At 38.9% G+C, this 15731-nt stretch overlaps 1 protein-coding gene across 2 annotated transcripts; it reads right to left on the minus strand.

Moving 5' to 3' along the window:
* Positions 1 to 3843: 3843 nt before the first annotated feature.
* Positions 3844 to 15539, minus strand: LOC124856942 (rac GTPase-activating protein 1-like). 2 transcript variants are annotated; one of them, XM_047347929.1, is made up of 17 exons: positions 15381 to 15539; positions 14975 to 15074; positions 13685 to 13887; positions 13345 to 13499; positions 11894 to 11963; positions 11738 to 11791; positions 11489 to 11566; positions 11249 to 11366; positions 11005 to 11141; positions 10752 to 10916; positions 9072 to 9167; positions 7492 to 7690; positions 7300 to 7405; positions 7051 to 7183; positions 6786 to 6894; positions 5965 to 6073; positions 3844 to 5009 (listed from the first exon to the last, which is right to left on the minus strand). In XM_047347929.1, exons 2-17 carry the CDS (start codon positions 15057 to 15059, stop codon positions 4934 to 4936), a joined length of 1893 nt encoding a protein of 630 aa, XP_047203885.1. In that variant the 5' UTR covers positions 15060 to 15074; positions 15381 to 15539; the 3' UTR covers positions 3844 to 4933. The 2 variants fall into 2 exon arrangements, with proteins under 2 accessions (XP_047203885.1, XP_047203884.1); XM_047347928.1 differs by having other exon boundaries at positions 15361 to 15527.
* Positions 15540 to 15731: the final 192 nt, after the last annotated feature.

Genomic DNA, 15731 nt, shown 5'->3' on the forward strand with positions numbered 1-15731 from the left:
TAGCACTAGATTTTATTTAGGGGTATCAGGGTAAAGGGGGCTGAAACGATATGCACACCACTATGTATCCTTTTCCTTCTACTTCACAGTAATGTACTAAGTGACAAAATGTACAAAAATCAGGGGATGTAAATACTGGTGCAAGGAATTGTAACTAGACAGTTTGACAACCATTTATTTAACAAACATAAGCAAAACTTTTGGTGCAAAGAGAGCATGAACTCTGGGCCTTCATCTCACTCCATAAATCTCCTCAGCCAATGATGAATTCATATTTAATGACCGCGGCCATCGTCTGGGAAGGAGGAGCATTCTTTCATTATTGCCTCTTTCCCCTGCTGCTTGGTCGAGATAATTGATTTCTCTGTGGTAACAAGGTATCGACTATCCGCAGCAGCCAGCTAAGACGGCATTTCGATTTAAAGGAGGAGTGGGGGGGGGGGTGGGGGGGGGGGAGTGGAACAAGGGATGAAGCTGAGAAAAGAGAGCAAGAGAACTAAAACCTAACAAGGCATACAATTACCTACAGTTTAGAAATACTCGCAGGTTTGAGGTGGGTATAGATCAGGCAAAGCTTTCTGTCTTTTATCAGTTTTAGGGGGTTAGCATGGTTTGGTTTATTTTAGCTGTTAACATGTGTTGAGTGTTCAAAGTGTCAAATACAGTGAGGATGATTCACATCTCATCTGTTTTTTGCTTACTTAGAGATCTATTCAAAGAAAAACCTGCCAAAGATACATAAGAGATCTGAAAGATTTGAGAGAAATATTTTCAAAGCAATAGAAGTGTGAGCTGTTAAATGATTCATACAATATGTATTATGTTAGTAGACGTTCAGTGTGCATGACTCCTTTCAAATCAGTGGAGTCATGAGTGGTGTAAACCTTGAGACCCTTTGAAAGACATTATTTGAACTGAGATAATGTGTCTTTTACAAGATGAACTTAAATTTGCGCTCTTTTGGGGAGTGAATGAAATCTGAATGAAAAACACAAAGAGATTAAGAGCAACATTTAACCACTCCATGCAGAAAATATTTTCAACATATTCCCTCATAGGTAAGAGTTCTGTTGACTGCTTGGGGGATATACAAAAGGGCGCTCATCTCACTTTTAGTCTGACTAACAGCTATAACCTCTCCTTTTCCCCAATGCCATAAAACTATCTGTCTGTCTGTCCATCCGTCCGTCGGTTGCAACTGTTTGGTGATGTATGCCTTCTTTCATTGTTTAAACCTTTGTTTTTTTAAACAATATACACCAAAGGCTTGTGTCAAAGTGGAAGATCATGTTGTTTTTGCTACAACACAAAGCCTTCTGCTGGCAGGGAGCGAGAACAGCTGTGGGTTTGCAGCAACAGCTGAGACATGCAGAGGTGTCAGGGTTTTTATATCTTTTGTATTGTTTATCACTCATGTAAGTGTTTTTCCTTCCTTACATGTTACAGGAAGGGAGATGGTCACAAGAATGAGTTATGCTTTTATGATGCTTTTATTATTTTATTAGCAGCATCTGGGGGCTATTCACCAGGCCCCCACTTCCTGTTTGTTTATAATCAAGACAAATAAACCCTAACCTTTGTGACCCCACACACACACACACACACCCACCCTGAATGTTGTTTGAACTGTGTGTGACCAAGCATGTATAAATAAAGAGGGAGGAGTGTTAATACTTCGTAGTTTGTAGTGCACAGCTACCCTTGCCGCAAGTAAAACTGACTCTGTGTCGTTCCTTACCTCTGAGTTGATTAAATAATACCTAACAAGAGGAATGAATGCCGTCTATCACTTCTAACTTTTATTCTCCGCCCGTCATACAGGCAAGTATAGCTGAAACAACAGGTCAAATGTACTTTTTAATTTAGGTGCGTGAATATTTTGTCAGCTGAAAAAGGACCACCAACCTCATAGTGCATTAAGAGTGTGGCAATCAGAAACATACTAATGGGTCACTTTTCATTCGGAATATGAGTCATTTTGCAGGAAAATATGCAAATGAGACTGGCTTTATCAAGAGAGAGAACAGGAGAGAATTGAACACATGTGAGTAAGTTGGCAAAACTATGTTACAAATGTTATATAAAGAAATGATTTATATGTTAACTGGTGCATGACATAATGATCTATATATTTGCAAAGACTTTATGTCAAGTAGACAATGTATCAATGGTCCATACCAGTTCAGAGATGAACTATGAACATGAATGAATTCAATTTAAATCTATGTAAACTGAATGTAGAACTAGTTCTTGTAAAGGGTGAACTTGTCCAACAATGTTGGATTGCAGGAGATTATCCCCTTAATTGCATACAATAAAAAGAGACTTTTCTGTTCAAACTGGACCTAATAGCTATTTTTTCTTCTGCACATGTCAAGCAGTTGTACATCAAGCCTGCTCCATCTATAGATTCTGATACGCTTGTAACCTTTAACAGATGGCAGAAGATGTGTCTTCATGTAGAAATGTTGATTAAAAAAAAGCAATTATTCCGGTCAGGTTTTACTTTTATTTAATAAATAATCAGATGGGAGGCTTCAAATTGTATGATTTGAGCTGACATCTGTGCGATGCTGCCAATGTTTGCCCTGACCTCAAGCCAACACCTGCTACATTCTCCACAGCAACAGCTTGACATATATACGGTGTAATTTCAGTGAAGTCGATAGCCGCAATAATTAACTTCATGACTTGGGTAATTATTGATTACATTCAGGATCCAAAGAAGGTACTTGTTCGGATCTTCTCTTTGGCACATCTGTTTGCAGTTCACTGTATAAATAGAGGAATTAAGCGATGCTCTTGTTGTTACACATTTACCAACTTACATTGTAATTTATTTAAGAGCTCTTAATTGGACTAGTTACTCATTTGGCCCTGGCTGGTCCCACAGCAGAACGGAGCTCGATCACTGCACGCTGGGGCATGCTCGAATATTGAGCTACAGAGACACACTGTACACAGCCAGCTGTTTGATGTCTGCAGCATGCCAGCGTATGCTGCACCACACAGCATAAATAAACACAAAAATCCCCTGGTGAGAGGACAGATCGACACACAGGAGACCCTCTTTCAGGCTAATCAACTATTAATGTTGATTTGAAATTCTGCTTTTTTGTGTGCAGGCTCCTCTCTGCAGTTATTCCTGGCTGAATGGATGTTTTAAAAAGGAAGAAAGAAAACAGGAACAGACTAATTTGGATAAAACTGCGCACCATATTTTCAGCATCCCCCCTACCTCTCCATGCACACACGCTTGCACGCTACGCCCCAAACAGCTGGACTTAGATCTCAGAGGACCAAAAGGGTTGTTATAAGGCTCCGTATTAAATGAGGCCATATAAAATGTATGTCAGTGGGTTCTGCCTGGCTTAGCACTCTCCACAATAAATGCTAATGGAATAACTATAAGAAGTATAAATGATCCCTGCTTTAATTCATAATAATATTGGACCTCATCGCCTGCCCATTCAGCCCAATAGATTATGGAAATAGCTCTAATGACTATTGGAACAATGAGCTGAAAGGCATTATCATTCAGAGACACGTCGGCTTTGGAATAGCTGGCCCTGTGCTTTTGCCCTTTCACTGAAGATCTGAAATACCAACGGCCTGCATTCAATTAAAAGAAAAGCAATGAAGAATTAAACCCAAGCTGCATGGAACATTAATAACACACACTAATGTGGTAACAATTATCCATGTCAAAGGTGCAAAAGCCTTTTGTTCAGGATGAATTATATTAAGTATAAACTAACATATCTTATTGTGTATACTGGGACAGCCTTAAAGCAGAAAGCTTCCTCCCCCTACAGACCTACTTCATGCATGAAGACAAAGAAACAAGATTTTTATGTTTTATTTTTAGCTTAGCAATGGATGCAGAGAGAAAGGAATGAATTTTAATAACTTGTACCACAGATTTCAAACAAAATCAGTTACACAGGATGTCAGAAAGGAATGAATGCAAGAAAAAGGAATAAAATATCTGCAAAAATACCACCATACAATCAGGGTTTTATGTCTAGCAATAACATTTATACTTCTTATTGTAAGTTACTACTATGCATCACATTTGTTAAACATCCGTACAATAAAAGCAGCATGGGGAGGACTTTTTTTCATGCAGAATAACTTTTTCCCCCCAACATATATAGTGTAACACTTTAGTTAAATACAAATGCAAATAATTTTCATGTCAAACAGAGCAGACGGAGGTTTAAGCTCACATGAGTGAGTCTTTGGTTTACAGAATAATATCTATGCAAGTATGTCTGAGTGTTTATGTGCAGAATAAATACAATAAATCATATTCACTGCAGAAGGCTTGCATCTCTATACTGGTGCAACAGTATCCTCTAGTGGTGTAGGTTACCAAGGAGAAAATGACATGTCACTATTAGTGTACTGAGGTATTAGTAAATAAAAGCCATAATTGTTCATACGGCAAAACACACCAACAGAAAGATAAAGTGTTACATACTAAGAAAAAAAGCTACACTGGCCAACAACAAGATTTTTCCCCATTCATTTCTTTAGTCATATTTTTGATGTGTGCTGGTTTGACATGTGGTTACAACCACATAATCACTGACATTCATCGGTAAATACAGTTTCTGAACGTCTCACAAAAGCATAACAATCACTGATCTCCATCTGTTTAAAACAGTTGCTTGGTTACTCAAAGCTTAAAACTTGAATCAGAAGAAATCAGATTTGGTCAGTAATAAAATATTAGTGATCAAAGATAAAAAGACTAAAGGTTAGTCAAATCTTGATGTTTTACAAGGGGAAAAAAACACTCAAAAGAAAAACAAAAAAAACTGAATCTTAAGATTGCACAGTAATTTTTTCACATGATTAGACAACAGCATACTCTATTATTGCAGTCAGTAACATCCAAATACATAAAAGCGTTTTGGCCTCCCTGCGTTTACTTCAGCTGTGGTGAAGCAAAGAAGTTTCCCTGGCGGTTAGAGGCAGATGTGGCTTTGCTCTTGCTCCCAAATCTAGGAAATTGAAGGGGGGCAGTGTTAAAAAACAATAATGGAGTTAGGTCCTAAACAACTGCAAAATGCAATACTTCTAAAAAAAAAGTTTGCTGTTTTTGCTCCTTGCAAACAGTAAAACAAATTTCATTTAGAAAAATTCAGAAATTATGCAATGATATTATTAGTTAATCTTTTGAGTTTAGAAAATTAAGCCCGAAAAAAAATACTCGTGGCAAAGAATTATCTATGCCAATTCCAGACTGATGGATGTCGGTTATGTCTTGAACCCTCCCATATTTTGTCAACTTTCAACTTAAAACTGCAATACATTTTTATGTGACAGACCAACACAACATCGTGCATCATTGCAGAGAAGAACAAGGAATCTGGAAGGGCGTTGTTTATTCATATTCAGCCGCTTGTACACTGATACCTCTAAATAAAACTTGAACTTTTTGGTCTGGATGCAAAACACCATTTGTGATGGAAAACACTGCAACTCATCCTGTCTACACATTCAGCATGGTAAACATCAACAGGAAAGAGGATGGATAGAGATACATACCAGGCAGTAGTGGCAGAAGACTAGATAAAGACAGCTAAAAACCTGACATTACAATGGAATGGTTTAGATGAAAGTATATTTGTGTTGGAATGGCCCAATTCAAAGTCCAGACCTATATCCATTTGAGGATGTGCGGCAAGACTCGGAAATTTGCTGTTCAAAGACAATCTCCATCCAATCTGACTGAGCTGAGCTTCTGAAAAGAATAATGGAATTTTTTTTTTGGTTCGTTTCTAGATGAATAAGAGTTGAAATGTTGAAAACCATGTATTCTTTCACTTTCCAACCACTTGCTAAATAAGTTCATTGACATTTGTGGTTGAAATGGGAAAATGTTCAAGGAGTATGTGGCTATAGTTTTTCAAAAGGAATGTATTCTCTGTGTGGGAGAAGTGTACGTGTGCTTACATGGTGCTACTGCTGAGGGTCTGCATCACCCGCTGAGACAGCGAGCTGGAGGACGGCGTTTTGGACATCATCTGCTGTTCTGGAGTTGTCACTGGCCCCAGTATGCTCACTAGGAAAAAAAGGAAGAACTAACATAAAGACCAATTCCCTAAGTCTCTTTTAAAAACATCTTTTTCGAAAAGTGTTTGGTCCAGAATGTGTTGACATTTTCTTTTTAATGTCTCTGTTCTATTTTATGGGTGTTTCAATCTCTGTAATTGTCTTAATTTTATGTCTTTTATTTATATTATTTTTGTACAGCACTTTACGCAAACTTGCTGTTTTTTTGAAATGTGCTCTATGGATTTGGATATTTTCATGCTTGAGAAAACTGCCAAAATTCAGGAAAGCTTGCGTTATGTAAACTAAATGGTATGTATGTAAAGGACCTACAACGAAGAGCCAGGTACTCATAACCTCAGATAAACTTTGCCAGATATTGGCTCCAAACTTGATTTAAGCACAAACTATTGGATTATATTATACCAATTTTACACTAAATTGTGGAAAAAGGTCCCATGGAAACGCAGGGAGTCTGTCAAAAGCTCCCTGAAAACAGTTTTGAAAAATGCATTTGACAGTTTGACAATGGAGCAGACGGGAGCCCTGAAGCAATCAGTGGAAACGCACCTGAAATCCAGGGAGTAAGAATACAACAGGGACATCCTATCCAGAATATCACCCAAAATCACCCCAAAGCTAGTTAGAAAATCTATCATTCTGAGTCATGTCCTGTTCATTTTAGATGTTGCCATTTGTCTTATCAGTGCGCAGTTGTCCACCTTTTTGATTCGGAGTGTCGGTGTGCTGAGCGGTCTCCATGCCTTCGTTATCGGGGTGAGCAAACCGGCTCCAGTAGCTCCCGGGAATACTCAGGAGGCGCTCTACAACCTATGGAAATCCAAAATAAGCTGCTTACTAAAAAACAAAACCGTCTGAACAGTCACAATAGATTAATCAAATCCAAAGCAGACATGTGCATCACCTCAGATGCAAACACCACGACCCTTCTAAATTAAACAATAAGGTTCTGAAAATTCACTTTACCCTTGGTTGTCTGCTGGTATCATGCAGGATAGTCATGGGGTCTGGGTCAGGAACAGCATGACCCACCAGAGTGGGACCAAAGACTCTGGCCAGGTTGTTTACATCCATCTTAGTGTCCAAACTTTTGGACACCCTGGAGATTAAATATAAAAAGTTTCAGGTAAATTTCCTATTCATGCAAACCTGAGTTACAGATTACAGAAAAAATGAATTTTTCAGCGCTGCTGAACTATAAGTGATGAAAAGTACTTGTGGAGGTGAATCATCAGACAGGCCAGTGTGTCTCGGTTAGGTTGAGGCAGCTCACTGATGGCCTGATACAACAGGGCGAGACTGTTGCCATCATCTTGTACTTCTACAGAGAAACATACAAACGATTCTCATAAAGTGTTAAACAGATGTAGCAGCCAGTTAGTTACTGCTGCAGCCTCGAAAACTCACCGGCTGCTTCCATGAAGACTTTGTTGAGGCGGAAGGTGAGAAGCGGCTCGGGCAGATTTCTGAGAAAATCTTTCAGGACACCTGTGATGACATTTATGTCCTCGACTTTGTTAAGGGAAGGTAGAGTCTTGCCTCGGATGAGCTTCTCCTTCAGCTCCTTCACCAGGCGCTCATGGCCGGAGATTCTGTAAAGGCCAACCTGCACCAATGGAAAAAACTAATCTGGAACTGTATCTCTGCTGGCATTGTTTTCAACCAATGGTACCATAATAACACCCAGAGGACTAACAGGAGAGGAATTATCAAGAATATTATCAGTATAGGGAGAAAATTACAGTGAATCTGGAAGCTTTTCACAGCGCTCAATCTTTTCCACATTTTGTTATGTTGCAACCTTATTGCAGAATGAGGAAACATTATTTTAATCTTCCAAATTTAACATACAATTTCCCATAACGACAAAGTGGAAAGAATCTGTTTGAAATTTGTATTTACAACCTTTGCTATGATGCTGTTCATGCTGATCATTTTCACATTTCTAGATTAACTGGATTACCACGGGGGTTAAACTCAGTTCATTGAATATGGATTTGAATCGAACATACTAATTATGTAAGGTCTCAGTTGGCACAAATCAACAATGCAATTGGACCTACAAGAAGCCAAAAAAGGCAGTACAAAAAACCATATTTCCTATTTGATTGGGTGTACTTTATATGCGACTTCTGTCAGTAACACAAAAACTGTTATGCTCCACAATATGGACATAAACCAGAGCTGTAATGTGACAAATCAAAGCGAAATTACATATTTTAAATACAAATCAATCTTAATAACCCCCATTTTTCCATATTGTATTTTTTTATCTAGTGGGTAATAAGATATATAATAAAGTATACAAACTCAAGCACTAAATTTTTTTTTTTTCATAACTATCAGATACCCGACAAGGAGAAATTAAATTGTCTGGCCTTATGAACCTAAAATGGAGCCTAATATTCAAGAATTGTGTCTGGAGAAAAACCAACTGCTCATCACCCAGGTAACACCATCCCTACTGTGAAGCATGGTGGCAGCAGCATCATGTTGTGGGGATGTTTTTTAGTGGTAGGGACTGGAAGACTAATCTGCATGCCGGGCAAAGAGACAGCAGCCAAATATAGATTTTTTTTTTTTTAAAGGCTCTGAAATGCAGATTAAAGCGATGAAATAGCTTAAGACAGTTAAATCCAAATGAGCCTCTCTGTAAAAGATGTAAACATAGCATCAGACTATCTGACTGATGCTGAGCAGATCTGCAGAGGAGCATAGCCCAAACAAAAATAAAAATAAATCAGATGTGCCAAGTTTCTAAAGATGTACCCAAGACTTGCGATCCAACAATATAAATCCTTTCTTGTTTTTATAAAAATTTCAAAAATGCTAATAAACCTTTCGTCATTATGGGGTCTCTTGGGTATTATTCATAGGGAAAATGAAATGAATCCATTTTATTACAATAAGTGGAAAAACTGAAATGCTGGAAATACTTTCCAGATGCATTTAGTGTAAAGAAGAAAGGTTTTTTAAACCCGTCTGACCTCATGAAGACCTCTGCGTTCGATCTCTTTAATGCAGTAGATAACCAAGGTCGGGATCCTTGGGGGGGTGGGCGGAGCAAAGTCTGCCAGTGTAGCCTGTACAAAAATGACATCTTTTAATGAGTACATAACCCGAAAATATCAGATCAGTTTGTAATTATATAGCACGTTTTAAATCTTTCTTAGCAAACTTTGCTTTCCAAAGAGTGAGGTATAAACTAATACTAATATAAAAAACCCCCGAATCAAAAAGGCAGACAACCACACCCTCCATTTCTGCTACCTGTGCGACCCCTTCTCTTTTCCAATGGTTATAATCAGTCTGACAGAGAGAGGTACCCCCAATCCTTGTGGTTTTTAGTATAACAATGGCCACCAGTGGGCTCTAGATGGACAAACTTTATCAGTTCATTATTTTACTTAGTACCTCTACACATAGCCCATTCTAAAATGACACTCAGTAGTTTCTTCTAACCTCCCCAACAGCCCTATACCATTTCAAACCCTTTGTGAAGTGCCTTGAGACAACATGTGTTGTGAATTGACACTATATAAATAAAATGAATTGAATACCCAGCTACACCACAAAGGGACTTAAACGTTAATCACACTACAACCCTATAAACATAAAAGCAAAGCAATAGTGGCGTAATACAAACTAAAAACTAAAAAATTATAATCAGTCTGAAATACAAATAAAATAAACCAACAGAGAGACATTCTGATATGTCATTCAGTTACTGGTGAAGGACCTTATTGAAATAAACCAAACAACAACATAAAGGTAATGGGCACGTTTCTAAATAAAATGTTTTCCAATTAGAATAAAGCTATTCATCATAAATTCTGTGTATTTGCGCGATCCAGCACAAACATTATATTAATGTCTGTCTGATAGAAATAAAAACATTTTTAGATTACAGCCAACATTGACGATCATTCCAGAATCCACAAACAACCTCACATTAATCGCTCAACATGTGTATAACAAACAAAATACAGTCAACGCGTCTAAATCATAAATCCTATTCATATATGTGAAATAAACTTCATTGCATCTTATTCATTTAATGGGGGTGTGTAACAGAAATTTAACCCGCTCAAATTCTGAGAATATCTTCTACTACTGCCACCTACTGGTATGTTTTTTCCTTTAAAACCACATGTTTCCTCGAGTTTGATACACTCAGGTGGCTTTAACAAATCCTGTGGTCCGTTATCCCTCAGCAGATCCAGTTAAGTGTATGATCCCAAGTTAGTATGAAGACCTAGTCTTTCCATTATGTGAAGAATGTGAAAGTTGTTTAGTGAGTCCCCAGCTTTAGCGTACAAAAGATGGTGATCAGAAATCAAACACAAATCTCTGATTAATGCGTTTCTAATTTAGATTCTTAGAAACGAGCCATACAGTTTTTAACTGAATCCTAAAATAGAAAGGAACCTACACAAGGAGGTCCAGGAAAGGTGCAATTTGTTCTTGATTTTTTTCCTCTGTCCAAAAGAGAGCTGCTGCATTTTGCAGACACCTTGGTGATGACTGATTAAGACCAGTACAGAGAGAATTATGTAATCTAGACAAAATGTGATAACAGCATGAATTGGGCCTTAACCTTACTGAGAAGCTTTAGTTGCTGCACCTGGCATGTAAAGGAAACATACATGAAGCAATCAGAAACATACCTCTGCTCCCTTCATGGGAGTTTCCAGCACTGAGGGATTACAGGGCAGGGGACAGTTATCCCGACACTCTGGATGGGTCACAATCCTGCAGTCCTGGCAGCGAAGGTAAAGCTTGCCGAACTTGGTTCTTCTGCCACAAGGTGCACAGAACTCAGACTTGATCACCTGATTGATGAAGAAGGTAGTTTAGAAAAAAGGTAAATAAGCTGGTTTTAGAATTAAGACTATTTAGAAAAAAATAACTTAGCCCAACCGTTTTGGGGATAAAATTATGTTTCTTCCCTCCTTTGGCTCGAGGGGTGTGGATTTGGGCTGGAATATCTGAGACCGGCCTGCTGGGGGCTTCACTACCAGCCTCAGAGTGGTCAGTGGTGGTTGTGTCAGCCAACACTGGAGACAAAAATCAGCCACAAGAAGTTTACACAAACATTTTGCTTTCATTGATTCCAAATCACATTATAAGGTCATAAAAAGTGAAATGAAAGAGAAGTTCTCACCACTCCTCCTCCTGCTACGGGTCCAATACGGTATCGCTTCAATGGTGGAGACAGCCTCAACAACACCACCAATCGCAGGCACCGTGATGGTTGTTTTGGCCACGACAGATTCATTATTCTGAATCATATTAAAGAGGAGGGCATTTTTTGTGAACTTAATCTACAGCAATCTAAGCTTAAAAAAAGTGGGTTGTTTTTAAAGTGTTGTGGAGCAGAGTTAACTGCAGAGGGCAACATTACCCTGTCTGATGTACGTCCTGTGGAGCGGGGCTTCTTCACTGCCTGTGGAGGACCTTCAGCGAGCTTTCTGGAGGAGCGCTGAAAGTTCAGACATAATTCCAAAAAGCAAGAAAATAAAAACAAATTAGATCCAGTGGATTGAACCGTAAACTGTTTTATGTCTTTACAGACATAAAACGTCTAAATGATGGGATCATCAGTGTGAGCAACGAGGCTTGTGTTCAAAACGTGAGTAATGACATGACTCACCCGTTTCTGTCGTTTACGGAGTTTCAAATTCTTCATCACAGAAGAATCCCTGTCCTAAAGCAGAGACAGCCAGACAATTAAGACATGTTGAGCTGCTCTATTAATGAGCTCCTCCAAATAAAGCTACTGTAGCCATTTGACACAAAGAAAGCGTACCAGAGACTCATCCGTTTGGTCATAGCTGATATCTGACAGCAAAGACGTTGATTCATCGATTCTAGTTAATCTGTAAAATAAATCGGCATCAGTGAACAAACCAAGTGGGCACATGGCGAGTTAGAGTATGGCCACGTTGTGATTCAGAAGAACAGTTTCCTCAGACTACAGTTGATATACAGGGTCGTGATGCAGAACGCAATGTTTTATTTAAACTTCTATCCACGCGGTTATTCTTCTTGATCACAGTATGCAGTGCCTGGCAAAAGTATGTAAACCCCTTTAACATTTACACTTTGTAATCACATTATGACTCCAAACCCTTAGTGCATAATTTTAAAGTTGAAGGAAAAATAAAAAATCTGAAGAGTGTGATGAGCATTGGTATTGTTTTCTGCCCTCTGAGTCGATATGTTGTAGAACAACCTTTTGCTACAATTACAGCTGCAAGTCTTTCGTAGTACGTCTCTACCATGCTAGTAACCATGTGGAAGTAGGCGCTCTAGTCAGATATGACCACATTAACATTTTGGACGAGATAAAAACAATATGTGAGGAGGAAAATCCACACTGCACATCTACGTCCCTGCCCTGAAACATGGCGGTGGCAGCATCATGCTGTAGGGATACTTTTCTTCAGTGGTGACAGGGAAGCTGGTCGGGGTTTAGGGGAATGTGGATGGAGCTAAATTCAATGCAATCCTGAGGGAAAACTGGTTAGTAGCTGCAGAAAAACCTTGAGTGAGGTCAAGGTTCACCCTACAACAAGACAATGACCTTAGACATGCAACCAGAAGTAAAATAAATTGGTTTAGATCAAAGCACATTTGTATTGAGTCAAATTCCAGACATTAATCCAAAGGTGAATCTGTGGCAAGACTTAAAAATGAGTTTACAAAGAAGCTCTCCATCCAATCTGACTGAGCTTGAGCTGTTTTGCAAAGAAGAATGGGCAAAATCTTCAGTGTCTTTATGTGCAAAGCTTGTAGAGACATACCCCAAAAGACTTAAAGCTGTAATTGAGCAAAACATGGTCCAACAAAATATCGACAATACAGATGCACATCACAACTTTCATATTTATAAAACGTTTTGAATTTTGTGTTTGTCTAAAACAAACAATTGTAATAAAAACATTAAGGTCTGCGGTATAATGTGAAAAATTGTGGAAAACTTTAAGGGGTATGAATACTTTCGTAATGCTCTGTAACTGCATTGTTTCCATGAGATGCCTTCATTGTTTTATGTAATTTGGTATTTTTACATAATCGAACCTCCCACTCGGTCTAATAGTAATACCGTGAAAACCTATACAAATTCCCTTCCTTATTATCTAATGTTAGCCTCTACATTTTGCCATTAAATATCAGTCTGTTCACTTGTCTTATCATGTTGAGGGAAAACAGATCAGAGATGCTGCAAATGTTAAGACCAGGTTGTGTGAGGCTGACCTTTGGCTGGAGTTGAGGTTGGTTTTAGCACAGTGGGCTGCCTGCGAATGTGCGCTGAGAAAGGCCAGGGCTGACCGCTGCTCCTCACTTAGGTGAACACTGCTGCCATTATTCTCTGAAATCAGCAGGTCCCGGACCAGCTGTAGCTGCCGCTCCTTTTAGACCCATCAAGCAGCAGGGTGACAGGGACAAGTCCACGCAGACAAATGCAGATGGGTTATTTTGTAAAAACAATTGACTGATGCTGGCATTTATCTAAAGCACTAAAATCTAGCTTCTTTTACATTTTACAATAACCTGTGAACAACTCTGCAGACAAAACAATTAGTTTGACACTAACTAGTTTCTCATAGATCGCCTCTGCCTTCTGCCGCCGACGGATCTCCACGTCCACCTGGTTTCGTGCGTGTTTTAGTTTGACCTCCAGGGCCCCCGTCTCCGTTTCTACTTTGGCCAACATTTCTTTGCAGGAAACCAGCTCTTGACCTGCCAGCAGCCATTTCTTACGACAGTCTTCGAAGTTCACTGCCATCTGGAGGAACTCTGCAGTGCAAGACAAGGGTGGAACAGATTCTTGTATACTCATATTGCACAATGCACTTTTAATTAGCTGCACGACATATTATCACACTCATTTTCACAATAGTAATATGCACAACATCAAAATTGCAAAGGACCGCTTGGAATGAATTTTTAGTAGCCTTCTATAGTTCAGATGTCCCTAATTTATGCTCTGCAACCCAATAATATATTCGACCAGTTGAGTGGACTATCTCTGACTTTGATATAGATCTTAGGGACTGAGATGCTAAAGATAACAGTGGAATATTACAATGATGGAACAGAAAGGTTTGAGGAAAATGTGGATTTATTGCAAGAATGTCACTTGCAATTGCGATGAATGAATAATTTATAAATCAATTATCACAGTCAGAAAGTGCTCCACAAAAAAATAACAGGAAACATCCAAGCTAAATCCACCATATGACAAAGAAAAACATAAATACATACATAGGATAATAGAAACAGTAACATATAAAGTAAGCTAATAATTAACAGTACTAGTCCACAACCCAAGTATTCAGTTCTACTTCTATTTGTAGTGGTGACAGCACAACTATAAATAGAAAAGAAAAGAAAAACGAGGAATTCTCTATATTTACTGGAAATGTTTACATCACCATTGACACACATACATACCATAAGCATAGGTACACTGCTTCCATAAACTATGCAGGTAGAAATAAAAAGTTGATTATGAATTAATGTGAGATACTCCTACAGAGGTACGGCTTTAATTATGGACCCTGCAAAAATCTCAGACTGTGAGAAAAGAAGTTTGGACTATGAACAAATGAATGGCTGGATAATAGACAGACTTATGGACAGATAGAGAGGCGAACCTTCATATAATGTGAGGAGTAAACAGAAATTCAAGTATTTTTCCGCACTTTTTACTTTTTTCCGTTCTTATCCAGACCTGGAAAAGACTTCAAATCAATTAATGCTTTTCCAGGCTGCGTAGCAACATTTACTGCTGTAACACTAAGCATACTAAAAGGTGGACTACAGGAGCTGGTAGCTTGTACAGAGGTGGCAATTATCACACTGAGGTCTGGTGATAACTTACGTGGTTCGGTGCTCTCATTCAGAGCGTCCAGCTGAGCTCTGAGACTCTGAAACTGGTTGTACAGGTTCACAACAGACAACTCCATGCTGTCTCACTGCGACTGTTAGCAGAAAGAAACGAGTTAATGTATCCTTTGTGTACGCGACATCTAGCTTTGTTTTTAAGCTATACATCCGGTCTGGACATATATGTAATTGGGAGGCACCATTAAATACACAGTAAAGCTACAGTTAATACACAGTTGAGTCAGATACAAACATCTAGCTCGAAAACTATTTGACTAAAATAACAATAAATCGTGTTTAATGCTGCCAGAGTGCGCTAGCGACCAGCTAACAGTTTTTCCCGACATGAATTAATTACGTCAAAGATCACAAAGCAGTTACCTGTCCAATATATACCGCACCTGTCGTAGTCGGGGGAGCATGCAAAATAATAGCGTCCGAACAGCGGAGGAATGGTTAAGTGTTAGCACAGCATCAACACAGCCACGCCTGACATTCCTTTAGTTCAAAATCAGCGCCGGTTTTCTTCTTCGTCTGCTGAAAGCGGACGTTAGGGAGCTCTGCCGCCCCCAACACAGCCAGACGTGTAAATGCACAGAGGAGAGTAAGAGAAACAAACAGCAGATGAACAGATGAAATTCATGTCTATCAAGAGGATAGTGAATGATTTGAGATGGATTATTGTTTGAAGGTTATTAGTGATAAATACCTGTAGTAGGTAAGATACTAATCTGAAGTAATTTTGGTGGGTC

Source organism: Girardinichthys multiradiatus, chromosome 20 (assembly GCF_021462225.1).
Source record: "Girardinichthys multiradiatus isolate DD_20200921_A chromosome 20, DD_fGirMul_XY1, whole genome shotgun sequence".
Lineage (NCBI taxonomy): Eukaryota > Metazoa > Chordata > Actinopteri > Cyprinodontiformes > Goodeidae > Girardinichthys > Girardinichthys multiradiatus.

Excerpts from the sequence above, each read along its gene's own strand:
- LOC124856942 (XM_047347929.1), bottom strand. The coding sequence starts at position 15,059 with ATGGAGTTGTCTGTTGTGAACCTGTACAACCAGTTTCAGAGTCTCAGA. Across the intron at positions 11,142-11,248 it reads CCGTAGCAGGAGGAGGAGTG|TGTTGGCTGACACAACCACC; the intron begins GTGAGAACTTCT and ends TTTTGTCTCCAG. Across the intron at positions 9,168-10,751 it reads CTCCCATGAAGGGAGCAGAG|GCTACACTGGCAGACTTTGC; the intron begins GTATGTTTCTGA and ends ATTTTTGTACAG.